This window comes from Notothenia rossii (genome assembly GCF_949606895.1).
Source record: "Notothenia rossii genome assembly, chromosome: 4".
Classification (NCBI taxonomy): domain Eukaryota; kingdom Metazoa; phylum Chordata; class Actinopteri; order Perciformes; family Nototheniidae; genus Notothenia; species Notothenia rossii.
This window is the reverse complement of record NC_136902.1, coordinates 31,581,860-31,608,141: the sequence shown is the minus strand read 5'-3', so window position 1 is coordinate 31,608,141 and position 26,282 is coordinate 31,581,860. Positions and strand designations below refer to the sequence as shown.

General features: G+C 45.1%; 2 protein-coding genes across 3 annotated transcripts; both read right to left on the bottom strand.

The window, feature by feature from the left end:
* Nucleotides 1-212: 212 nt before the first annotated feature.
* znf341 (zinc finger protein 341) lies at nt 213-26,077 on the bottom strand. 2 transcript variants are annotated; one of them, XM_079675952.1, is made up of 16 exons: nt 25,909-26,077; nt 24,735-24,845; nt 24,064-24,278; nt 23,083-23,232; nt 14,968-15,294; nt 14,116-14,299; nt 8,458-8,551; nt 8,260-8,350; nt 7,600-7,780; nt 5,975-6,216; nt 4,099-4,307; nt 3,893-3,989; nt 3,674-3,806; nt 2,098-2,209; nt 1,882-1,952; nt 213-1,073 (listed from the first exon to the last, which is right to left on the bottom strand). In XM_079675952.1, exons 1-16 carry the CDS (start codon nt 25,937-25,939, stop codon nt 562-564), a joined length of 2,760 nt encoding a protein of 919 aa, XP_079532078.1. In that variant the 5' UTR covers nt 25,940-26,077; the 3' UTR covers nt 213-561. The 2 variants fall into 2 exon arrangements, with proteins under 2 accessions (XP_079532078.1, XP_079532079.1); XM_079675953.1 differs by having other exon boundaries at nt 24,064-24,254.
* Nucleotides 17,545-23,059, bottom strand: LOC307036021 (zinc finger BED domain-containing protein 5-like). The gene is made up of 2 exons (XM_079675958.1): nt 19,181-23,059; nt 17,545-18,942 (listed from the first exon to the last, which is right to left on the bottom strand). The coding sequence occupies exons 1-2, from the start codon at nt 20,468-20,470 to the stop codon at nt 18,466-18,468; spliced, it is 1,767 nt and encodes a 588-aa protein (XP_079532084.1). The 5' UTR covers nt 20,471-23,059; the 3' UTR covers nt 17,545-18,465.
* Nucleotides 26,078-26,282: the final 205 nt, after the last annotated feature.

The following is a 26,282-nucleotide window of genomic DNA, read 5'->3' as shown; positions in this document are numbered from 1 at the left end:
TTTTCATTTTTCTCACATCATGTGGGGAATTCCAGCAGCAGCACAGCCTGATAGTGTCTACATTACTAATTTAACCTTTCAATACTGCCCCTGATGGTCTCCCATCAGCTTTTTTCAGAAATCTAAAATATCCCCAACTAAAGTAGAAAATCAAGAAAGACTGAAGGAAAGTGGATACACCCATAAGTTAAACAAACTGAACGTCAAACAGATCATGTTTAACGGTACGAGTACCAGGGAGTATTTTTACTCAAAGTGCAAGAACATTGATACTGAGACAAATTCAAATAAGTTACTATTTGATGGATTAAAAAAAAATATATCTGTGGCTTAACTTGCACAAACTGCTATACACAGGTACAAAACAATGGTCCTCTGGTTATTTTTGGCAAATAAAGATCTACCAGGTTACATACTGTCCTTTCTTTACAGTTCAGTAAAAGCAGTTTGTATAGTGTAAATAACGTTTTAATTTAAAACAAATAATGAAACAAATTCTCAGACTTATTTAAAATCATGAATATCTTGGTTTGGTCCATGTTAAAAAAATAATGTTTAAAACTACAAACATGGCTGCCGCAGACAGTTTTGGTCATTGCTCTGAATCTGCTCCAGTGCCCCGTGTTCCATCCCATCATCCTCCTCTTCTCTGTCCTCCTGCCCTTCCATGGTGGAGATAGTCATTGCAGCCTGACACCCCTCGTCAGTCCCCCCCTCCTCCTCTTCCTCTTCCTCCTCCCCATGTGTTTCCACCTGCTCCTCCTCCGAGCTGTCATCCTTCTCCCCATCGTCTCCCCCGTTTGTGCTTCCTCCCCCGTCATCCTCTCCGTCGTTCTCCTCCGACATCTCCATCCCTATGCCCTCCTCCCCCTCTCCCGTCCCTCCCTCACTTCCTGGCACGTAACCCGCCACGGGACACTTGTGGGCTCTGTAGTAGCTGTGCCGGGTGAAGCCCTTGCTGCAGGTGGAGCATCTGAAGCGGTAGTTGTCAGTGTGGGACTGCTGGTGCTCCAGCATGTGGGCCCTGCGGCTGAACGCCTTCTGACAGAACAGACACTTGTAGGGTTTGATGCCTGGAGGAAGAGAGGATTATGGGTATCAATGTGACAATGTATTTTGAGTTAACCTACTGTATGTAACTGCAAATGTGGGGTCCACATTCCTACAGGAGTAATTTGAAACCTTTATTTACACTAGAGAAATAAAGCTGGGAGAATTCTGCATAATACACATCCTTGAGAACACACTGTTTATTGAGTCAAGGCTGTTAAAATTTAAAGATTCATTTAATTAAAGACTTCTTCAGTTATGCAAAAAGCTAAATACTACCAAAAAATATACAAAAATATTTTTGTTTTAAAGTCAGAGCATGAGCAACAAAGAAGGAAATGTAACTTTAAGCCTTGGTTTGCACAGACTACTTTAACGCAAATGTGCATCTATGTAGTTGGTGTTAAACTGTGGAAATCTTTATGAACATATTTAGGTTTAAGAAAATGTATACAGAAATAAGATGTCAGGTAACATGTTCCGCTGATGGTAGATCAGCGGAACAGCAGCACTGCAGTGATGTGCTTAAGTTTGTGTATAGTAAATGGATTTTTTTTTTTAACTAATGCATGCCTGGAAGTCCGTTTGTGTCCAAGTGTGCAACACAAACTGAGTAATGCAGACAATTATTTTCGAGCTTCTCTTGTAGAAAACTTGCTTCCATGTCTAAAGATAATATTCTATCACTCAATTTAATTTCTTGGCTTTTCAAATATGGACTAAGGATTTGTAGTCAACCTGGTTACTGTAAAAATTGAAACAAATAACATCGGAAAGGAAACGTTGTGTCTGCCGCTGGCTATCCAAACATCACTAGTATTATTCACTCACCAGAATGGGACAGGATGTGGGCTTTGAGTTTGTCCGGTCTGTTGAATTCTTTGGTGCAGCCCACATGTGTTCTGATTTTAAAAACAAAGCATTACATTTAATAACTTCAATAAGATTATTAGAAAGAAAATAATCTAATGACATGAAATGCCTGGGCAAGGATTCATAAGGCTTGAATGATAAAGGAATGAACTAAGGAGAGGAAAAAGGAGTTACCTGAAGGGGCACCTGTATTTCTTGAAGGGTTCGTGGATGAGCATGTGCCGCTTCACCTTGTCCTTCCTGTTGAATGTCGCCTCACAGAGGGAGCATTTGTAAGGCTTCTCCCCTGAAATATGGAATCAACATTTAAGCCTTTACTTTCATCAATGACTTGTACAGTTATCACTTTAATGAGGTGGCCTACAACTGGGGGGAAATGCATAGACTCTGTATAAAGGGTGAATGTAAGGGTTTGCTCTGGTAAAATTGAAATGCTAACATTTTAGCCAAAGCTACAAGAGATGAGAGTAAAAAAAAAAGCCTCTCGCGCAATCCTTCTTGATAGACTTTGAGTATGATCATATCAGAATTGGCATATTTAAATATGTTTGTTCTGATGAATAGCCTAGTTGTATAGTTTCAAATATAACTGTAACTACATCCTCTCTTTACAGCTTAGATGGCTTGTTGTGTTTTTGGAAATCATGTGATTATGAGCAGATGTGTTTCAAGTGCATTTTATATGCTGCAAATAGCTTTTTACATTTGTTTATATTTAATTTAGACAACCAGATATAGTGCAGTTAGTCTGATTTAGTTGATCTAGAGCAGAAGTCGGCAACCTTTTTGATATGAAGTGCCATTTAAAAAAAAAAAAAATTATCAGCGTGCCAACGATCGAGAATTATCAACGTGGGGGGGGGGGGGGGGGGTTGAGGAGCTTGACGCTCGTCAACTATCAGCAGGAGGGCGGGGGAGCCTCGCTGCGTCCCTTTAAGAGAGAGAGAGAGGGGTGTGGCTTGTGCATGTGTGTGTGTGGATGGTACAACGACAGTGAGGGAACGTGTGTATGTTTCTGGAAGTGAAACGAGGAAGCAGAAAAACAGAGGTCTGTGATGTATTTTGTGAAACAGAAGAACAGCTAAATAAATGCAACGGCCTCCCAAGAAGAGCTCGCCTCTCTCCAGGCATTTAAGCTAAAGTGGGTTATTGAACCTGAAGCTTGTTGCTGCTACCCTCCTCGACTACGGTCTGGGAGCCGACCGGAAAGTTCAACACACAGATGGCCAGTCCGCCCCTTTGTAGCATATTATTTCGATGAGAAATGAGCTGATCGCCACTGGGCTTTCATCTAAATACACAGCCACGCAAAAACTGCGGCATTTGTACAGCTCCTTATGGGTACTGCAATTAGAGAAGTGCTTTCCTCCGTGGTGAAACGATCAGCACTGCACCACGGAGGAAAGCGGCAGAAAGTCACCTGGAGATAAAGAGAGCGGGGCTGCGTTGCGTGCATGGCTTCCTTCTGCAGGTAACGGGGAGACGCGCTCTGGCGGCGGTCTCGTTCAGGATCCGAAAATACAATTTAAATATTTTGCACACTTATTCCACTTATTCCTAGTGTGCCACTGGTTACGGTGCCGTGTGCCAATGCTGGCACGCGTGCCAGGGGTTGCCGACCCCTGATCTAGAGCTTACGTGCTCATCATTTGGGAAAATGGTAGTTAGAATGTATGTCCTTTGGTTGACTTAAGTCTTAAATATCAGCGAACTAGACCTGACTTTGCTACAACTCGTCACAGTTCCAGACCTGAGTGAATGCGTGTGTGCAGTTTGAAGTAGTGCTCTGTCTTGAAGGCTTTCTTGCAGATCTGACACTTGAACCTCCCCCCGACGCCGTGAGTGGAGAGGTGGCGTCTGAAGTACCTTTCACACGGGAAAACCTGGAGGCCAATGAGAAAACAGATCAGACACAGCACGTATATCTTAAAAAGCGAAATACTACATCCTTACAGAGTGTGTATTGTACCTTTTGACAGTTCGGGCAGGGAAAGTTGTGTGTGGCCGTGAGTAGATGTTGTTCCAGTGCATCCTGGGTAGAGTATCTGCTCTGACACTTCCCACACCTGAGGGGAAATGAAAACATAATTTTTACTTCTGGGTTTTGTCTTATTTTCCTGAGGAGCTTAACTAACGAGAGAAACTTTTCACACCGAGTTGAGGGACGAGGCTGACCTGTAGATGGTGGGCTCCTTGCGGGTGCTCTGCTGGGGGCAGAAGCAGTGGGAGTACTGGTGGACCCCCAGCTCGAACAGGGAGGGGAACACCTTGCTGCAGAGGTGGCAGCGGTAGGTCAGCTGCTCCTGGTGCGTCCTGATGTGCTCCAGGAACTGATCCAGCTTCTGGAAGGTCTGGGAGCAGGACTTCATAACACACTTATAAACCTGCAGGGAAGGGTAGCTGGTCATTCATGTTGTAAAAATACAAACGTAGGATATTTTCTAAATATCCTATCCCATTTTGTCCGAATGAAGGATACTTTACTCATATCCTCTTCCTAATGCATACCCTCAGCTTCATATTACAAGCATGACTGAATAAAAAACATGCAAAGACAGACATTATGCTTGATAAATGCATGACAGTAGAGTGGTGCAGTGATGACTAGTTGTGTATGTGGACCAGGAAGTTTGCATTGCAAGGGCTCCCTTGACCAAAAGCGTAATTTTTCCATAACATTTTTAGAATATTGCAGGAAATAAAATCTGTGGCAAACACATGTTTAGGATCCTTACAAGTTTTGTCCAGGAAAATCTCCACATGTCAACACCACTTTTAACATTTTTCAATGTAAATAGCTAAAGTTACGCTATAAAGGAACCACTTGACGTCACTACTGCTAAGCTTAAGGCGGCCAATTATTGTTGCGTTGACATTTAGCAGTCCTATTTAGTCACTTTTTTCAAGACGTTAAAGACACAAATATGGTATTTTATGTGGTAGTACAACAAGGTCCAATGTCATGGCCTTTCTACTGAACATAATTCCATTGTTGAGGTCCAAATGTTCCAAACTCACATTGGTTTCTCATACAGCATCTCTGTATAGTATGTGTGTTCACTCTCTGTCCTAAACGGCTTGTTGGAGCTCCTGCCCCCCCTGTGAGCCCACTGTGCTCTGATTGGTCAGCTCGCCCACTCTGTTCTGATGAGTCAACCACCGTTATAGCGGAACATCAGTGATTATGTGTTACAATGGCGTTTGTTAGCAACCAGAAAACGACACCAGTAATGACAAACTGATGAGAATGCTGCGTGGTGTCTGGGTGCCGTGTTGGTGGGACGTTGCGGGGCTCACTGCTGGAGCAGACAGTGTGAGCTGGCTTGCTGCGGGGGATCTGCGAGACAGCGAGAACCCAGCCTGAATTCAGCCCGAGCACACACACACACCTGCAGCCTGGCTGTGAGTCTGCGTGTGTGCTCAGAACGAGCCCAGGCAGAGCCCGGACCGAGCCCGGGCCGAGCCCAGGCCGAGCCCCACCGCGTCTCTTCGTCTCAGGCTGAGTTTAGGCTGATAAATCTGCGGAGCTGCAGCTGAGAAAAGATTGAGTGTGTGTATGTGAGGAGACGTTACGTCACTGTACCCAATATGTCACTGTACTTACTAAATTATAAGAGGAAAACAATGGAAAAAGAAAAATCTCCAACGAGGCGTTCTGGGGCAGCATAGACAGGTCTTTTCTGTGTTAGAGTTTTACTCGCTACAGGGTGTACTTTGAGGGTTTGTGACTCTGCAGACCGTTTACATGCATAAAAAGCTACATAACACACAAGGGGACGGGTAATAACCAGAAAAGCATGACATGGGATCTTTGAGCTTATCTTAACCACATACCTTATTTCAGGCATCTAAAGAAATCATTAAAAACACAATGACTTGGAGGCGTGCTATATAAGTGCTAAATGCTAACTCATTCCTGCACAACTCTATGTACCTCATTGTTCATATTTCTTGTCAAAACCAATTGTGTGGTAATGTATTGATGCAAGACACTGTGCACTCTACTGTCAGATAATCCCATGAGATAAAAAGGGAGCAATCGCAGACTCACCTGCTCGCCTTTGTGCTGGGTCATGTGTGACTTCAGCTGGAAGTAGGTCTGGAACTTGTTGGCGCAGAACTGGCACTGGTAGGAGCTGTCTATCACCAGGACGGTCTGGGCTTGGCACTGTGGGTCCTGGTTGGTGGTCTGCATCTGGACCTGAAGGTGGCCGTTCTGCGCGGCCTGCCCTCGGCTGACCTCCGGATCAGCATGAGCCTCAGTAGCACTCTCCTCCATCTCCCCTGATGGTTCTGTAATCAAGAGTGTGTTTATAGTGAGAGCTGGAGCTGCTAATCTGATGCTGGATCAGAAACTCTTTTATGATAAAGAGTGCAGCAGGGATGATGTATTTCTGTAGTCCAGTTTGGAAGTTAGCATCACGCTGGTTTCCTTGACAGAAAGCCAATGGAATTTCTACACAAATGTTTGGTTTTTTGCAACACATATTTTCTGAAAAGGTACTTATTTTTGATACTTTCATCATATTTCAGGAAGAGAATCGCTTTTATTAATTTTGAAGCAAAAATACAATCGTCAGAAGGTAAAAGCTAACATTAAAGAATGCTAACAGCTAGCAAATGGCTCTAAATGTCCCGACAACTATGGAGTCAAACCTCTCTGAATATATTTATAAATCCACACAGAAGTATTCACCAATTTTCATGGTGAATATTATGCAAATGACACAAATATTTTTCAATGCACACAAAAATAGTTGCTGTACCAGTATTAACGTTATGTTTCTGTTATGCATTTAAGTGACGTTTTATTGAAATTCATATAATAAAAAATTAGATTTTCTTTAACAACTCTTTCGCTCTCTGAAGAACCAGCACCTTACCGTGGTAAAGTGTGCCCTGATGAACCTGGGGGCTGTGTTGTCTGGAACCTTGTGTTCCTGGTAGGGTCTCCCATGGCAAATTGGTCTCAGGCAAAGGGCCAGACTAAGATTGGTTCACAAGACCTCATGAAAGACGACACACGAAGTGAGGATACCCGGCCCGGAGGAAGCCCGGGGTCCCCTTCTGGAGCCAGGCCCAGAAGGAGGACTCATCGGCGAGCGTCTGGTGGCCGGGCTTGCCACGGAGCCCGGCCGGGCACAGCCCGAAAAGGCGACGTGGGCAACACCTCCGCTTCTCCGTCCCGCGGGCCCACCACCTACGGGAAACAGCGATGGGGTCGGGTGCGCTGCCAGAAGGGTGGCAGTGAAGGCAGAGGGTCTCGACGGACCAGACCCGGGCGACAGAAGCTGGCTTTGGGGACGTGGAACGTCACCTCTCTGGGGGGGAAGGAGTCGGAGCTTGTGCGGGAGGTGGAGCGTTACCAGTTGGATCTGGTTGGGCTCACCTCTACGCACAGCGTTGGCTCTGGAACCTTACTTCTGGAAAGGGGTTGGGATCCCCCAGTCAGAGCTGGTTGATGTGGCCGGGGAAAAGAAAGTTTGGGGCTCTGGGAACTGCTACCTCCGCGACCCGACCACGGATAAGCGGGAGAAGATGGATGGATGGATGGAACTCTGTAGCTAATAGGATGTATAGTCACTTTCCAGCCAATCACATTACTGCGCCCCATGGTACTTAACAACCAGGCAACTGGGTCTAATTTCCATACCGTCATTGAATATTGGCAATTACCTGTTTGAACTTCCTCCTCTTCTGTTTGTGTTGGACAGTGCTGCTGCTGTGGCTCCTCCTCCTCTTCTTCACCTTGCTGCTGCTGCTCCCCGCCCACTTCCTCCTCATTGGCTGACACTGGTACCACCTTCAGTGTGATTGGTAATCTGGACACTGTGCTGGCCACACCCCCAGGCCACACCTTTAACATAGAGACAGATGTTGATTTTCTGGCACTATGCTGCATTCAGTACTCATGGGAAATACTTTCTGATCTCTTTTATCAGTGTAGGATATCAAAATGTTCTGGTTTCAGTGGGGGACTGTGTTTAAGCTAACGTTATAAGCAATCTGAATACACCTCAAGTCTGGCGGTGACTGTCGTTAACAGCTAGAAGTGAGAGGCCTGCTTTTTGCCCATCTGAAATGCAAGACTCAATTCAAAAATGGCTATGAATCCTGCATCTATCACTATTTGAAACTGTGATGTGGCAAGAACAAAAAGGAAATTAGCATATCTTTGAGCTAGCGTTACCTCAAATCTAAGACAAACCGTAGATTTTTATAAGAATTAATTTTCTTAACTTTATCCATCATTTTATAATTTCATCCAAATTGTGGCAAGAGTGGACACTTTAGTAAAAAAAAACTAAAATGTGTGTTATCAAAAACTTTTCCCACCTTGTGTGTCTGCATGTGTTTCTTCACGTTGGACTTCTGGGCGAAAGCTCGACCACAGACGATGCACTGAAACGGTTTCTCTCCTGTGTGACTGTGGACAGAAAAGGGTCATTACTGTGAGGGAATTGAGTGGCTTTCTTCTGGGTACAATGTTTATTTTTAGATGGATAGAGTCGACCATTACAAATTCTAACTCACCTTCTGATGTGCTGCTGAAGGTCAAAGTTTTTCGAAAATATTTTGTCACAGAAATTGCACTTCAGCTTTGGAAGTTTTCCCTTCAGCTGCTCTGCTGAGGAAGGAAATCAAGTGGGTGAGTATTTATCCTATCATCATTTTTACAATTAAAACTGCGTGCTAAAAGTGTCATGTCCAAGAAACTTATAGTGAAAGTTTATTCTTTATGTTAGAGTTGTCATGTCCCTTTGTCTTGTGCTTTATGTCTATGCCCTTAATTATTTCTTCCTCTCATTTCAGGCCTCCACGCTCCCCGCCCCTTTCTGTCTCCTGCGTCCTTGATTATTTCCCCCGCCCTGATTGTTTCCAACTGTGTCCCCTTTACCTGTGTATATATTGTGTTAGTTCCCTCCTGTTAATTGTCAGTTCGTTGTCTCTCGAAGACCTACGTATCGGCTTACCTCACGGACCTTTCACGGACCTATGCTATAGATCACCATTCTAGTTTTCCTCGAAAGAGTGTTTTGTTTTCCTTATTTTATTACTGTGCAAAATTCCAGTAAAGTCTTTATTTTGAAACGCTATCTGAGTCTGAGTTTTGAGTCGTGCAATTGAGTTCATGCCTCAGTGTTCACCCCTTGACAGTACGAACTGACCATCAAAATGAACTCAGCCGACTCAGATCAGATTAAGAACGCTATCCGCTCTCAGGGCCAACGTCTTGGGCAACAAGAGGAGCATATGGCCACCATGCAGCAGGGAGTGCAGAATCTAACCAGCAGCCAGAGGGAACTACAAACATCGGTGACGACCCAAGTGAATCTACTGGCAGCAGAGGTTCAGCGTGTGCTCACTCACCTGCAGGCTGTTTCTCCTCCTACGACTCCTCCGGTTCCAGCGGTGACCGGATTCGATCCCAACCGGGTTACTGAGCCGCACAGTGCTTCCATGCGTCTGGCTCCACCCGAAAAGTACTCAGAAGGCTGCCGGCCGTTCATCGTGCAGTGTGAGTTACACTATCACCACCAACCGGCTGCTTTTCCCACGGACAATTCCAAAGTGGCTTTTATGATCTCTCATCTCTCCGGTCGAGCAGCAGCGTGGGCCACGGCAGAATGGTCCAGAGGCTCGCCTATCTGCGGGTCTCTGGAAAACTTCATAGACACTATGAGGAAGACCTTCGATCAAACCACGCCGGGCAGGGAAGCAGCTCGGGCTCTGATCAAGCTGCGACAACATCAGCGGAGTGTGGCTGACTACGCCATCGAGTTCCGGACTAAGGCAGCCGTCAGCGGCTGGAACTCCGCTGCATTGTTTGACGCTTTCTTCAGCGGTCTCTCGGATTCTTTACAAGACCAGCTGGCGCCTCTCGATCTGCCCGCTGACTTGGACTCTGTCATATCCATGGCTATAAGGATAGACAATCGTTTTTGACGGAGAGGAGAAGGAATAAATCCAAGGATGGGGTTGATCCGCCTCTCCAGAGGAGACGCTCGCCGCTTGATATTACTTCTTCTTGGAGGCTCCGTCACCCCTCACCACCTGCGTTCCGGACAACAGCGCCCCCTGGCTCCGTGGAGCCGCGCCAAGCTGTCGCTGGCAGAACGTCAGCGTCGATTCAAGGAGGGTCTCTGTTTCTACTGCGGGCAGCGCGGACACCCACAAGTGGCTTGTCCGGTAAAAGAGGAGGCTCACCAATAAAGAGGAGTACGTTGGTGAGCCGGATCTCTTCCTCTGACTTTCCTCCTCGCACCCTGACCCGGATCCAGGTAAAAATCAGAGACAATGTAGTTACTCATGGTGTTCTCATTGACTCAGGGGCGGACGAAAGTCTTATGGATTGGGGTTTAGTTAAAAAATGGGACATAAAAACTAAACCTCTACCCCAGCCTCTTGAAGCGAGTGCTCTCGATGGGCGGCTGTTGTTTAAAGTGACTCACCAAACAGAGCCTTTGGAAGTAAGATGTAATGATAACCACCACGAGACAATGTCTTTTCACTTATTTAACTCAGCCCAACATCCACTCATTTTGGGTTTTCCCTGGTTGAAACTTCATAACCCTCACATAGATTGGCAATCTGGGAGGGTGGAGGGGTGGGGAAAGAATTGCATTGATCACTGTTTTAAGCAGGTAGCAGAGATTGACAGGAGATGTAACACTGGGAGTGTTAGGCAGGATACAGTCCCAAAAATATATCTTCCGGATGTACTTTCAGTTCCTTCCTGCTACCACGACCTGAGTGAAGTCTTTAGTAAGTCCAAAGCTCTGGCTCTTCCTCCTCACCGCTCCTATGACTGTGCTATTGACTTGATTGCCGGGTCTCCCATTCCTAAGGGTCGACTTTATGCAATTTCAGGACCTGAGAAAGAGGCCATGAAGGACTATATTGATGCCTACCTCAAAACAGGGCTTATTCGTCATTCCTCATTCCCAGCAGGTGCAGGGTTTTTTTTCGTGGGCAAAAAGGATGGGTCTCTTAGGCCCTGTATCGACTACTCACCTCTCAATGACATTACGGTTAAAAACCGGTACCCCCTCCCTCTCATCTCGTCCGCTTTCGAGCAGCTTCAGGAAGCCAAGGTTTTCACCAAGTTAGACCTGCGTAACGCCTATTATTTGGTCAGGATCAGGGAGGGCGATGAATGGAAGACGGGTTTTAACACCCCTTCAGGACATTATGAATACCTGGTCATGCCGTTTGGCTTGTCAAACGCTCCTGCAGTCTTCCAGGCTATGATCAACGACGTGTTGAGTGAGTTTCTGAACCGTTTCGTTTTTGTTTATCTGGACGACATTCTGATCTACTCCCCTGACCTTCACACCCACAAACAACATGTCCGTCTGGTTCTACAGAAACTGCTCCAAAATAAGTTGTTTGTCAAAGCTGAAAAGTGTGAATTTCATGTAGAAACAGTCACTTTTTTGGGCTTCATCATTTCCCCAGGTCAGGTTAGGATGGACCCAGAAAAAGTTAGCGCAGTAGCCTGTTGGCCTACCCCTGACTCTCGCAAGAAAGTGCAGCAGTTTTTAGGCTTTGCTAATTTTTACAGACGTTTTGTGCAGAGCTTCAGCGCTATTGCAGCCCCTCTTCATGTCCTCACGTCCCCTCAGGTGCCTTTTGTGTGGTCTCCTCAGGCTGAGGAGGCTTTTTCTCGGCTGAAAAAGATGTTCACCACTGCCCCAATACTTACCATGCCGGATCCCAATCGCCAGTTCGTGGTGGAAGTGGATGCCTCCAACGAGGGGGGGGAGCGGTCCTCTCCCAGCAACAACAGAAGGACAACAAACTTCACCCCTGCGCTTTCCTGTCCAGGAAGCTCTCTCCGGCAGAGAGAAATTATGACGTGGGAAACCGTGAGTTGCTGGCCGTGAAGTTAGCGTTGGAAGAGTGGAGGCATTGGTTGGAGGGAGCCGAGCATCCTTTTGTGGTCTGGACCGATCACAAGAACCTGGAGTACATAAGAAAGGCAAAAAGACTGAACTCCCGCCAGGCTAGGTGGACCTTGTTTTTCAACCGTTTTGACTTTGTTCTTTCCTACAGGCCGGGGTCTCAGAATGTCAAGCCTGACGCTCTGTCCCGTCTGTTTGACCCTGTGCCTGCAGCCAAGGAGCCAGAACCCATCATCCCATTGAACCGGGTGGTAGGAGCGCTGACTTGGCCAGTAGAGAAGGAGGTAATACGTGCCAATGCTGGAGCTCCTGCACCAAGGGGTTGCCCGCCTAACCTGATTTTTGTTCAGGAGGCCGAGCGACCACAGGTGATCCACTGGGCTCACACTTCGCTGCTCACCTGTCACCCCGGAGTCAAGAGAACTATGTTCATTATTAAACAACGTTTCTGGTGGACATCCATGGAGAAGGAGGTGAAGGAGTATGTGGAGGCGTGCCCTATCTGCGCTTGAAACAAGACCTCTTCCAGGTCGCGAATAGGACTATTACAACCACTCCCTATTCCCAACAGGCCCTGGTCAGAGATCTCCATGGACTTCGTCACTGGCCTGCCCCTCTCTGGAGGTAAAACCACAGTTCTCACGGTAGTGGACAGATTTTCCAAGATGACACATTTCATTGCTCTGCCCTAGATGCCCTCAGCTAAGGAAACGGCGGAGGTCATGATGCAGAATGTGTTTCGGCTTCATGGTTTCCCTAAGGATATTGTCTCCGACCGGGGCCCCCAGTTTGTGTCACGCTTCTGGAAGGAGTTCTGCAGCCTCATCGGTGCCACGGTCAGTCTCTCGTCTGGATATCATCCGGAGTCTAACAGCCAGACAGAGCGCCTAAATCAAGAACTGGAGACCTGCCTGCGCTGCCTGGTGTCCCAGAATCCATCCTCCTGGAGCAAGCACCTCACCTGGGTTGAGTATGCACACAACATCCTCCCTACTTCTGCCACGGGCCTGTCCCCGTTTCACTGTGTTTATGGCTACCAGCCGCCACTGTTCCCAGCCACGGAGAGGGAGGTCACGGTCCCGTCTGCCCACGCTCTGGTCCGGCGTTGTCGGCGCGTGTGGGCTGCGGCTAGGAAGATACTCTGCAGGAATGCGCAACTGGTTAAAAGAGCAGCAGACCGAAAACGCCGACCAGCCCCTGTATACCAGCCAGGCCAAAAAGTCTGGCTCTCTACACGAGACCTTCCCCTCCACGTACTCTCCCGAAAACTGGCTCCCCGGTTTGTGGGTCCTTTTCCCATCACCAAGGTCATAAACCCAGTCTCAGTGAGACTACGGCTTCCCAGGGCCATGAAGGTACATCCCACCTTCCATGTAGGGAAATTAAAACCGTTGAAGGAGAGCGCTATGGTTCCCACCGTCAAACCCCCCCCGCCCCCCCGGATGATCGATGGAGGTCCGGTTTACACGGTCAAGTCACTATTGGCTAGTCGGAAAAGGGGTAGAGGGCGACAGTTACTGGTTGACTGGAAGGGTTATGGTCCTGAGGAGCGGCAATGGATTCCTTCCCGCTTCATCGTAGACAAAAACCTCATTGAGGATTTTGACCGCCTCAACTCAGAGGAGCCTGGGCCGTCAGGAGCCGTCCCTAGAAGGGGGGGTACTGTAATGTCCAAGAAACTCATAGTGAAAGTTTATTCTTTATGTTAGAGTTGTCATGTCCCTTTGTCTTGTGCTTTATGTCTATGCCCTTAATTATTTCTTCCTCTCATTTCAGGCCTCCACGCTCCCCGCCCCTTTCTGTCTCCTGCGTCCTTGATTATTTCCCCCGCCCTGATTGTTTCCAACTGTGTCCCCTTTACCTGTGTATATATTGTGTTAGCTCCCTCCTGTTAATTGTCAGTTCGTTGTCTCTCGAAGACCTACGTATCGGCTTACCTCACGGACCTTTCACGGACCTTTCACGGACCTATGCTATAGATCACCATTCTAGTTTTCCTCAAAGAGTGTTTTGTTTTCCTTATTTTATTACTGTGCAAAATTCCAGTAAAGTCTTTATTTTGAAACGCTATCTGAGTCTGAGTTTTGAGTCGTGCAATTGAGTTCATGCCTCAGTGTTCACCCCTTGACAAAAAGTTTAACAAATCAATACTTGTTTTTTATGCAATGAATACAATGTACAGTAGAGAGCTTGTGACACATCTCAAATATCATCTATGAAAGACTTCCGTTGGAATACTAAAAAAAAGCTGGTGTTGCAATGAGTGTTGATGTATTCCCTCTCCTACCTGTGGCTCCATCAGGGATCTTCTTGCTGCTCCTCGTCCTTTTGGGGATGATGACCTTTTCGAAGTGGCCCAGCTCTGTGAGGGTGGTGCTGATGCTGCAGGTCTTTGTTTTGGTGCACTGCTTCCCGGGGCTGTAGACCGGGGGGCTGTTGAAGGACTGGCTCTCCACACACTGACTGGGCACCTGAGGGAGAAACACACAGGCTCAGCTTTATGATTTCAGTCTTCCTCATACTCTGGACTTTGACACTTTACACTTTCCTCTGTCTGATAATCCTACGCATTTCCGTACAATACTACCACTTTTAAAACTGAAGAAGAATAAGATTAACCTTTATTGATCTCCCTAGGAGGAAATTTAGTTGCTGATGAACTGCGCAGTTCATCCAGTTTCACAGTACTTTTTCTTATTGTATTTCCTTTAATGTATAACTCAATTTTTTTTACACTTTTTGACATTTAATAATAGTTATTTTCATTATATCTTTTAATCTTAAATAAAAATAATATCTGCTTCTTTTTAATCATTCCACTGACTGGGTTTATATACACCATCATTTGGAGTTTTCTTAAAGGGGCAGTTCATGTTTCTACGTACGCTCCAACCACCTAAAACTCCCATCAAAACAATATGGATAAAAAGCACTAAAACGATTAGCTATACAAGAGAAAACACATAATTTCTCACCCACAAATATGTAGATTTGATTTAGGGTGAACTGTCCCTTTAATGTACTTCCTTCCGTCACCACGAACAGAAATAGCTTACATTTTGTTCTTGTGCAACACCTAAAAGTCTGGAAATATGTGGTGCATAACATATGTAATACTAAGCTGTTGAGCTGCACTCACTTGTACAGGATGGAAAGGCTGCAGACCCAAGGTATGGATCTCTGCCCCCCCACCCCCCACCATATGGGGCAGCGTGCTGTACACCTGCACCACCGAGTTGCTGTGGCTCGCCGGGACTTGTGAGGAGAGCGGCTGCTGGGGGGGCTGCCCGGACGGCAGGGGGTGGGCCGGGGTCTGTGTGTGGGGGTGTGAGGACTGCTGCTGCTGCTGCTGCTGCTGTTGCTGTTGTTGTTGTTGCTGTTGTTGTTGCTGCTGGGCGTGATGATGATGATGGTGATGATGGTGCTGCAGGTACGATACACCAGCTGCGTGCATGCTCAGGTTACTCTGCAACAGCAAAGAAAGCAGATTTGATTACAGAACAGCAACATTGATGAAGCATATAATGTAAACGAGAATGATTCCTAATGCACGTTTTTGTCCGAATATCATTGCTCTGAATATCACGTCACACTTTACAAACTAGAAATTATCATTTAAAGTTTATTTTTGAAGAATTTGTGAAAAAAGGAAGCTCCGGGGCCTCATTTATAAAGCCGTGCGTAGGATTCACGTGGGAAGGTTGCTTACGTAGTAGAAATCCCAAAAATAGGTACAGAAATGTTCCGACATTTTCCGATTCACCAAACATTGCGTACCGGTGAGGAAAGTGTGTACAGCACTTCCTACGCCAGTGTCGGTACCATATGTGTTCGCCCTACCATATGGATTCGTGGCGGGGTCCGTCGCTTACCAATGACGTCACGCATTGTGATTGGCTGTACGGTAATTGCACGCTGATTGGTGTAACTAGGCGTAGGCCGAACACATATGGTACCTACACCGGTTTCCCTTTATAAATCACAATCGACTCGAAATGCGGTGCAGCTTTTGCGGGCTTCACGTAACGCCCATATTTGCCTATAAATAGTCAAAGAAACGCCCTTTCATTCATTCATTTTGACTAGGCTTGTTTGAGAAAAGCGAGACCTGCGCAGACCTGCGCAATTTCGATCAACGTCTTGCTCGTGCGGTTAGTCATTTTGTCCGACTTGCTCTGGAGGCTCGCTCACATGAGACGTTGAAATCTCGCGGGACAAAGACGCCCGCAGCCTTGAGAGGCGCGGCGAGGCGGCGCAGTTCCTCTCCACGGGCTGCGGAGGCGAAATGCTTGATGGGAAACGACTCGCTGGTATCTCGAGCTGAGCGCTCATTGGTGGTTTTTACCCCGTGTTGCTGATGAAACTCTCCAATTGGCTCGGCAAATGTTTGTTGTTGTTTGGTGTCAGTTTTACGTCGCCACTTCCATTCACTTTTTTCATCATTGTTCCACAATGTTTATCATCATGAAATTAATATCTATATATGTTATACTATACTTGCACTGCTTACCGTTTTTATGCTTTATATATCTTAGCATATTCATACACACTGTTCATACTGCTTACAGGCTGCTGTGTATATTCATACCCCTCACTGTTTATTCATCATTCACTTCATTCTATATTTTATTCTGTAGATTGTGTACATTACTTTTCACTTTACTGCTTGTTGCACTCCTGGTTGGAAGCTAAACTGTATTTCGTTGTCTCAGTACCTGTAATCTGTGCAATAACAATAGAGTTGAATCTAATCTTGAGCAGGAACAAATGTATTTACTTAGTACATATCTGACATTAACAATTAAACACATGTGTGCATTCTTTATAAATGCAAACCGAGTCAAGCCGACTCCGGAGGTGGCGGTATGCACCTTAAAGTTGTTTGCAATCCGCCAAAAACCGAGAGAAGAAGAAGGCTAAGCAGCAGCAGAAGAAGAAGAAGAAGAAGCCGACTCGGAGCTGTCTGACTTCAGGCGAGCTTTTTGAGACCTCCCCCGGCTGCGATCGGCTATTCTCGTCTACTTTCGAGGCGAGCCGCAACGCGTCTCAAACAAGCCTAATGACTTTATGAAGAAGATAGCAGGAAATGACGACAGAACAGCTAAAAAAAGACATCTCACACCGTGTCAGATTTTGGTTATTTTGGGGAGGTCGAGATAAATCATATTGTTTGGTGGATGCAGTTTGAACCAGAGTAGCAGCATGGAGGTCGGATCGTCACCAAAATAAATAAATAAGTAGTCCGAAAAAGGTTCATGACAAAAAAAATACACATAGCCTTCCTCAGGCAGTGTGTTTGTACCGGGGACAGGAGACACCCCCTTGATGAGAAACTGTAAGAAATGATCGGGGAATCCCTCCGGAGTGGAGTCATGACGACTGGATCTGAATTATGTTTTTGTAATTGGCGGTTTGTGTCCCAGCTGTCGATCAGCTGTGCGCAGCGTCTCCACTGCAGCAACTCTATATCCACCAGTTAAAGGAAATACAACTAATGTGTTGTTATATTAGCTGTACAATTTACCACATATGGTGTTCTTAGTTTCCATATCTCCTGTGTTTTATGAGCGACTTATCAAGTCTTAGCAAACGGCATTAAACATGATAGTATATACAGTGGGGCAAAAAAGTATTTAGTCAGCCACCAATTGTGCAAGTTTTCCCACTTAAAAAGATGAGAGAGGCCTGTAATTTTCATCCTAGGTATACCTCAACTATGAGAGACAAAATGAGAAAAGAAAATCCAGAAAATCACATTGTCTGATTTTTAAAGACTTTATTTGCACATTATGGTGGAAAATAAGTATTTGGTCAATAACAAAAATTCATCTCAATACTTTGTTATATACCCTTTGTTGGCAATGACAGAGGTCAAACGTTTTCTGTAAGTCTTCACAAGGTTTTCACACACTGTTGCTGGTATTTTGGCCCATTCCTCCATGCAGATCTCCTCTAGAGCAGTGATGTTTTGGGGCTGTCGCTGGGCAACATGGACTTTCAACTCCCTCCAAAGATTTTCTATGGGGTTGAGATCTGGAGACTGGCCAGGCCACTCCAGGACCTTGAAATGCTTCTTACGAAGCCACTCCTTCATTGTCATGAAGACCCAGCCACGTTTCATCTTCAATGCCCTTGCTGATGGAAGGAGGTTGTCACTCAAAATCTCACGATACATGGCCCCATTCATTTTTTCCTTTACATCAGGGGTTCTCAACCTTTTTTGGGCCAGCGCCCCCCTGTCCATTATCCAGGTCTCTTACAGCCCCCCATCAAAAAAAGTAGACTTATTTTCTTCCCTGAATATTAATGTTGACTAATATTCTGTGTTATATCATTTAAAAAGCATGTCACTGAATGCCAAATAATATATTTGATTTAACTGGGCAGTTGGAATATCATTATCATTAGTTTACCAGAGAGCAGAAAAGCCATGTGAATATGAATACAAATGATATTTATGAGTGTTAAACAAACTCAGACAAGAGCAGAGACTACAAACAGACTGCTACGGAACAGCAGCAATTTCACACATGTCCAGTGCAGAACAAACAGTAGGCTACAAAACTGTACATTAGGCCTACAGAACTAACAGGTCGGAAAGGTGTTGCATTTCGCCAAATTGCGGGGGGGGGGAAGGTTAGTGTGAGCCCTGCGCTTGGTGGTTCTCCGCCAGTTTCTTCACTGCGGGTTGCAGAGAACTTAGTTTCAGTCGCAGTGCACCTGAGGCCGTCAAGTTCAAGCGATTGCGGTACTTGGACTGCATGTGGAGGACCTGGCTGAATCCCTGCTCCACGAGGTATGTGGTTGGGAAAGCCAGAAGAAGCAGCCTCGCTTTCTCCCAGAGAGCCGGGTAACGCTGAGAGTATTTGACCCACATGTTGCCCCAGCCAGAGGTGCGGAAAATAGCCTGGGCCTCATCATCACTCTGGATGTCGATGAGATGCTCCTGTATTGCTGGCTCGCATTCCGCCACGTCCGCCTGAAAGGGCTGCACCACCCAGGTGGGAACATCGAGGTCCAAAAGATCTCTGAAGCGGATCTTCAAGTCGGCATTCACCATCCACAGGTGGTCTGTGTAAATGAGGAGGCGCTCATCGGTAAGAGCCTCAGACACCTGCAATGAGTATAACCAGGAAATTGTTATCGGTGCAGAATATTTCCATCCGATTTTAAACTGGTTATTTTATTGCTAATTAGTTTACTAATTGATGTTTCTTTATTCTCATAATACATTCAGAACATAAGTTATTTATACTAACCAGGAACACAAATATAGTGTTGCATAGAGTAGCCTACATTTATTACATGTATTATTTATTATTATCATTATTTAGTAGCCTAGGCTAGATCACCTTGGTCAACAGCGGGAAATGAGCAAACTGCCTCCTGCCTATGCTCTGCCGGTATAGATCCAGCCTGGAGGTGAGACTGTGGATGAACGCCTTGCTCTGGATCAGAGTAACTCCTTTTCCTTGGAGCTTCAGCGTGACTTCATTCATTTTGCCAAAGAAGTCTGCGAGGTACATGATGTCGCAGCGGCTGGATGACACCTGTTCCCCGAGAGCTGCATCCACCTCCTCCAGGAACTCCACGATGCTGTCAAACAGCTCACAAAAACGAGCAAGGCAGTTTCCTTTTGAGAGCCAGCGGACATCAGTGTGGATAAGAAGACGCTCAAAGGTCTCATCATTTTCCTGGCACAGCTGTCGGAACAATCTGTTATTCAGGGCGTGGGCTTTTATTTTGTTTATTGCCTTTACTGCAACATTGAGAGACTCGTGGAGAGGTGGACTTTTAGATTTGGCCACAAGGTTTTGGCGGTGCAAGACACAGTGGACTGTGAGGACATGCGGGACCTGCTCCTTCAGCAGAGTGGTGAAGCCACGGTACCTGCCAACCGCACCGAAAGTAGCACATGCAAGGATGTTGTTGATCGGGATTGACTTCTCCTGTAGATAAGCATCCAGTGCATTAAAAATGGTATGGCCCTTGGTGTCTGTGACCAGATATTTGGAAAATAAAAATTCCTCAGCCATCTCCTGACTGTTGGAGGTGCTATAGCGGACATAGGCCATCAACAGAACATTGTTGTCAGAAGTGGTTGTCTCATCCAGCTGAAGGCTGAATGGAGTTTCCCGCAGGATGGCACACAGCTGCTCCTCTGTATCAGCGCCCATTTCATCAATCCTGCGTGCTACGGTGTCATTACTGAGTGGGATGGATTTCAGCACCTGTGTGGGATCACGCTCCATCACAGTAGATATGACCTCTTTGATGGCAGGGAGTACTAACTTCTCTCCGATTGTGAACGGCTGCCCACATTTGGCTATCAGCAAGGAGATGTTATATGACGCTATTAGCCCGCTGTCAGTCTGGGTGGTCTTCCTAACGAAGAGACTGCTGATGGTGCTCCTACCATGTTTCTCTTTGAGGGCCTGGAAGAACCGTCGCTCCTTATCTGCCTTATCCGGGTGGATCTTGGTAAGGTGCTCCTTTAAACGTGAGGGTTTCATTCCCTCATTGGAAAATACATGTTCGCAAAGTAAACACATTGGAAGTTGTGCATTGGTAGGAGACGGTATGAAGCCATAGCTAAGATATTCAATAGAGTACTGTCTGCATTTTATCTTTTTCGCGGCCATTTTGCTGATGTGATATGATTTTTGTTGTTTTATGATGCTAATATTTAGGGGGGGGGGGGGGGTAGTGTCACGATATGGCGGCACACGCTAGAGGGCTAGTTGGTGCCATGACAAGACATCGTGCCGGGAGCGGACCGGAAGTCGTTGTAATTTTGAACAAACAGAGCTCTGTGTGGAGCAGCCTGGCTAGCCAGCTCTTCCATGTCGTAGCAGACATAGAAACGGGTATTATTTTCATAAACTGACCACTTAGTTCGAATCTGTTAGTGGAATTTGTCATATCAAAACATATCAAAATTTAACAAAGTGACACAGATTATTAACAGTCGCGATCTCAAAATTACAACGACTTCCGGTCCACTCCCGGCTGCTTTTTGTAGGGTACATTCGTAAATGCGCTCAGAGCGCTCCGAGCGTCCCCGTTCCACAGTCCAGAGCGCTGCGCTCTGAGCGCTCACAGCTGGGTGCTCCGGCAGAACAGACGGGTTGTCCGAGCGGACTGACCGTTCGTGCATTTACGAACGTACCCGTAATAACACTGCTGACAGCTGACCAATCGCAAGCAGAGTTGTGGTTTCCTATAGCAACAAAAGATGCTGACAGCTGCTTTTTGTACAGGAAAAGACGCTGTGGCCAGCGTTTTTCATGACAAAAAGACATTATGCGTGAACGCCCCCCAAGAACACCTCAACGCCCCCCTTTCAAAAATATTGCTTCCAGCGCCCCCCGATGTTCTCTGAACGCCCCCTGGGGGGCGGTACCGCCCCCGTTGAGAACCAGTGCTTTACATGGATCAGTCGTCATGGTCCCTTTGCAGAAAAACAGCCCCAAAGCATGATGTTTCCACCCCCATGTTTCACAGTAGGTATGGTGTTCTTTGGATGCAACTCAGCATTCTTTCTCCTCCAAACACGTCTAGTTGAGTTTTTACCAAAAAGTTATATTTTGGTTTCACCTGACCATATGACATTCTCCCAATCCTCTTCTGGATCATCTAAATGCTCTCTAGCAAGCTTCAGACGGGCCTGGACATGTACTGGCTTAAGCAGGGGGACACGTCTGGCACTGCAGGATTTGAGTCCCTGGCGGCGTAGTGTGTTACTGATGGTAGCCTTTGTTACTTTGGTCCCAGCTCTCTGCAGGTCATTGACTAGGTCCCCCGTGTGGTTCTGGGATTTTTGCTCACCGTTCTTGTGATCATTTTGTCCCCACGGGGTGAGATTTTGCGGGGAGCCCCAGATCGAGGGAGATTATCAGTGGTCTTGTATGTCTTCCATTTTCTAATAATTGCTCCCACAGTTGATTTCTTCACACCAAGCTGCTTACCTATTGCAGATTCAGTCTTCCCAGCCTGGTGCAGGTCTACCATTTTGTTTCTGGTGTCCTTTGACAGCTCTTTGGTCTTGGCCATAGTGGAGTTTGGAGTGTGACTGTTTGAGGTTGTGGACAGGTGTCTTTTATAGTGATAACGAGTTCAAACAGGTGCCATTAATACAGTTAACAAGTGGAGGACAGAGGAGGCTCTTAAAGAAGAAGTTACAGGTCTGTGAGAGCCAGAAATCTTGTTTGTTTGTAGGTGACCAAATACTTATTTTACCGAGGAATTTACCAATTAATTAATTAAAAATCCTACAATGTGATTTCCTGGATTCTTTCACCCCTTTCTGTCTCACATAGTTGAAGTGTACATAGGATGAAAATTACAGGCCTCTATCATCTTTTTAAGTGGGAGAACTTGCACAATTGGTGGCTGACTAAATATTTGTTTGCCCCACTGTAAAACCATGCTCGTATACAACCTATAGAAATGCAAAACGGCATCAGTTTAGACGTAATTCTGTCCTCCTGTTTACCGCATAATTTATGAGAAAACACTTCATAACATTAACACAACATATTCGAGGTGGTTTTAAATAACATATCCGTATTTATTTATTTCTCCAAGTTATGTTTTGGTGTGCACTGAGGAGTCGCAAACAGGCGTTTGTTTAATCATTTTAAGATTGGCTTTGATCAATGTTTGAAAAATGAATTCTTCATATATGATAAATGAGAGGTAACATTTTATTTATGGTATTATTTCCAAATATTTCTCTCCATTCTTCCTTCTGCCAACGGTGTCGCAGTTTCTTGTCTCTCCCGTTTTTGTGCTTAGTGCCTACGCATGGGTTAGAGTTTGCGTGGAGGACCGCACGTTTTCCCGTCAAGTTAGTATTTTATAAATCGCAAACATTGCGTAGAAACTGGCGTACGCCATTTTTTGAGCGTATATCCCTTTATAAATGACGCCCCTGGTCTCTCACAGGCGCACTGCTCATACTGTACATGCATGAACTGTTAATGGCAAACTGTTTTGACATTTCTGTGAATTAAAACACGAAATAACACTTTTGGATGTTTGTCACAGTTTTGCCATTGTTGTTCGCAGTCACCATATACTTTCAGTTATCAAGAATATCTTTATTTGTCATTGTGTCATGCTTAAAAAACAACGTTTTCTTTAAGAATTGCGTGTTAACAAATAACACGCAAGTCATAAATACATATATAACCCCATTTTTTCCTTAAATGGAAAGCTTACTTGATCTGCTGTGCTATGTGAGCTGTATCACCTGTATTGGCGCCTGCATGGAGGCCATAGGCTGGTCGATGGAGGTGAAGGCGGAGATCGCCGACATGAGAACGTCGTCACTGACCAGAACGTTGCCCTGCACCAGGGTGTGTGTAAGGGGGGAGGGAGGCACTGTGATGTAGGTGGACACCTGAAGCAGAAGTTGAAAGAAAAACACAAAAGATCAGAATTAACCAGTGAGAAAGGATGCACGATTGTAAAAATAATTCTAACCTACTTTGTTAAATACTTTTATAAAAGGAAAATACATATTTGTCTTAGTGTCATAAGACAAAATAAATGTTACTGCACAGTTTTATCTTTACACATCTCTATAAATTCTCCTTTTCTTATAGTCCTGCTCTCACTGGCAGGATCTTGTGTTACCTGCTTTATTTTGTAACATACTGGGTAGTTTATTTAGTTTAAAAAAAAGTATCCAACGATGTACAGACCACTCTTTCCCCATGTAAGTCAATGGGAAAAAGTGTTTCCAGGCCTGGCAACCAAACAGAAGTGTAGTACCGCCGTTTGGCCACCACGAATATTTTCATCTGAGTCCGGCACACTTCCTGGGGGCTTGGCCCCACCCTGATTATATCCATCTGTGTTAAACAGCCCTGCTGCCCTTAGGTCTCTACCTACCATTCCAGCTTTGTCTTGTCAATGGCATTAGTCCTGTGTGTGTATATATTCATGTCTTTCACAGTGTTGCAGTTTGTCATCAATGTTCCTGTTGATGGTTTCCTGCTGAGGTTCTGTTGTCCATATTTCTGTATCTGGATTATTCCTTGTGATGCTCTTGACACCCCCGGTTTGTTCCTTGTTTTATTTTGCTTTTTTTATTTTTCTATTACCTTGCCCAGTTCCTGTGTTTTTTTGTATACTAGTTTTTGTTATCAGCTTCTGTTCATTTAAAACTTAAAAAAGTAGATATTGATCAAATTCTTTATCTCATTAAAAACTCTATAACTATCCTCACCTGTCTGTTGGCAGGAGTCCGTGGCCCCGAGCTGATGGAGGGGACCGGTGTGTAGGCGTTGGTGGAGGCCAGGGACACTGTGGACAGCGAGGGGACGCTGGATTGACACTGCTCCCTCTTGTGTAACATGAAGGCCGGCAGGGAGTTAAATTGTTTCTTGCACTTCCCACACAGGAACACGTCCTCGTCGTCTGTACACATGCAGGTTTGAGGTGCTGAATATGCAGTCATAAAATGGTAATTTATAATAAAAGATAGTACATTTCAATCTATAGTCCCTACTTATCTTATCTTGTGTATTTATTGCAAAGTAGGTAAACAAATAAAAGGAATTTGATTTAGTGTATAACTGTGCATACATAGACAGTTAGACACATAAGGAAAATTAAGTTATAGATAGAACTATTCATAACTATTTAAAAATAAAGAGAAATCTTTAAAAGAAATATAAACATACAGAAAATGAATGGCAATTAAAATATAACTATTATTACTCTGAAAAATATAGTCAGAGGTGTAAAATGTGCAAGTAATAGAGAAATGAACATTTAATCTCATATAGGGCATAGAGTGAATGTAATGCATGTCACTGGCCAAATAAAGAAATTACCCGAACATAGAGTTTGTTCGGTTACCGCTCAGCTGTCATTCACTGTGATTTCTGTACATACCCATGGTCTGGATCGCCGACGTCCCAGAGACGTTCTGGTTGTTTGGGTCAGGAACTTCACCCTGGCCATCCAGCAGAGACTGGACCGCCAACACTGTCTGGTTATCCATGCCTGAGAAGGAAATGTGTAATAAGTCACGGAAGTGGCTCAGTCAGTCGGGGCTTGTACTGTGAGCCGTAGGTTCAAGTCCCCGACCAGACCTAAATATGGAGTGTGGACTTCTACTTGGAGAGGACCCAGTTCACCTCCTGCCCTGCCGTGGTGCCCTTGAGCAAGGCACCAAAAAATAAAACACTCCCATTGCTCCCCGGGCGCTGTACAATAGCTTCCCACTGCTCCTAGTACTAGACTCCTGGTACTAGGATGGGTTAAATGCAGAGAACAAATGTCACTGTGTGTGCTGTGTGCTCTGCATATGTGACCATCAAAGAGGGTTTCATCCCTCCCAATTATATTCTATTATGCCCAGCTATGTAGTTATTCCACCGTAAAGGGGTCTGGGTAATAAGCTAAGAGAAAGGAACAGCGTCTGGCACTGGTGATGGATTGTGTCTTGTTATAATTAATTTCACCAAGGACCCATCTTTGCGATCATAGTCAGGTAAACCTTCAGATATAATATAGAAAAACGATGCATGCTCTAAATCGAGTTCAGCATTATATTGTATATTCTCAAGCATCTCTTTTAAGCTATATTGATCTTATAACACATTTTGGAAATGTGACACGCATCTAATGATTGATACCTCAATAAACTAATATATACACAGCATCTGATCAACGCAAATTAGCTTTAACAGATACTCTATTTGCCCTTATACCATCAACACAGTGTTTTGTCATCAAAAGAGCCTGCTGCTAAAAATGTAAATGCAGTCTAGATAGCAAGAGAGGGATACATAATGACTGCATTGCATGCCTGCAATGTGATAAAAAAAGACTTCCAGATCCAAGATAAGATATGGACAATTAACAATCTATTTGTTTGTTTACAGTCTATCACTCTTCATTACATGGCATGTTATGATTGTTATTACGAAGATAGACACATTTACATGGTTTTATAGGGAGTGTTCTGCACACCGAAAGGGTCCTGGTTCATTGACAGTGTTTACAAAGTACATTCACGTTTAATTGTATTTGCATTTACGTAGTTATAAACAAATGTTCCTACCTTCAAGCACTTCAAATATTGCCTGCGCCATCTTGTATCTCCTCTGCTGCGCGATAGGCGCTCGATTAGCAGGGGCTGCCTGTTTGAGGCGCTAACTGAATCATGGGTAATTACAACACTAAACACTTAAAGGAAAACATATTCCTAGGAAGTCTTCATAATAGACTGGTGGGTGTTAAAAATATTAACAAAACGGATATACAGCCTTCTTTTTCCTGCAACCATCAGAAAATATGGTTGAGGTTCAACATTTCTCCAAATAACAGTTTTCCGAATGACACAACAGGAAAACATAGGTATAAACACACTTAAGTTTGTTTATCGCCATATTTTGAATGGGTAACCATTTTCTCGAAATGAAGTGATACAAATGT

Excerpts from the sequence above, each read along its gene's own strand:
- LOC307036021 (XM_079675958.1), bottom strand. The coding sequence starts at position 20,470 with ATGGCCGCGAAAAAGATAAAATGCAGACAGTACTCTATTGAATATCTT. Across the intron at positions 18,943-19,180 it reads ATTTCCCGCTGTTGACCAAG|GTGTCTGAGGCTCTTACCGA; the intron begins GTGATCTAGCCT and ends TACTCATTGCAG.
- znf341 (XM_079675952.1), bottom strand. The coding sequence starts at position 25,939 with ATGGCGCAGGCAATATTTGAAGTGCTTGAAG. Across the intron at positions 8,552-14,115 it reads GATCCCTGATGGAGCCACAG|CAGAGCAGCTGAAGGGAAAA; the intron begins GTAGGAGAGGGA and ends TTCCTTCCTCAG. Across the intron at positions 3,990-4,098 it reads AAGGAGCCCACCATCTACAG|GTGTGGGAAGTGTCAGAGCA; the intron begins GTCAGCCTCGTC and ends ATTTCCCCTCAG.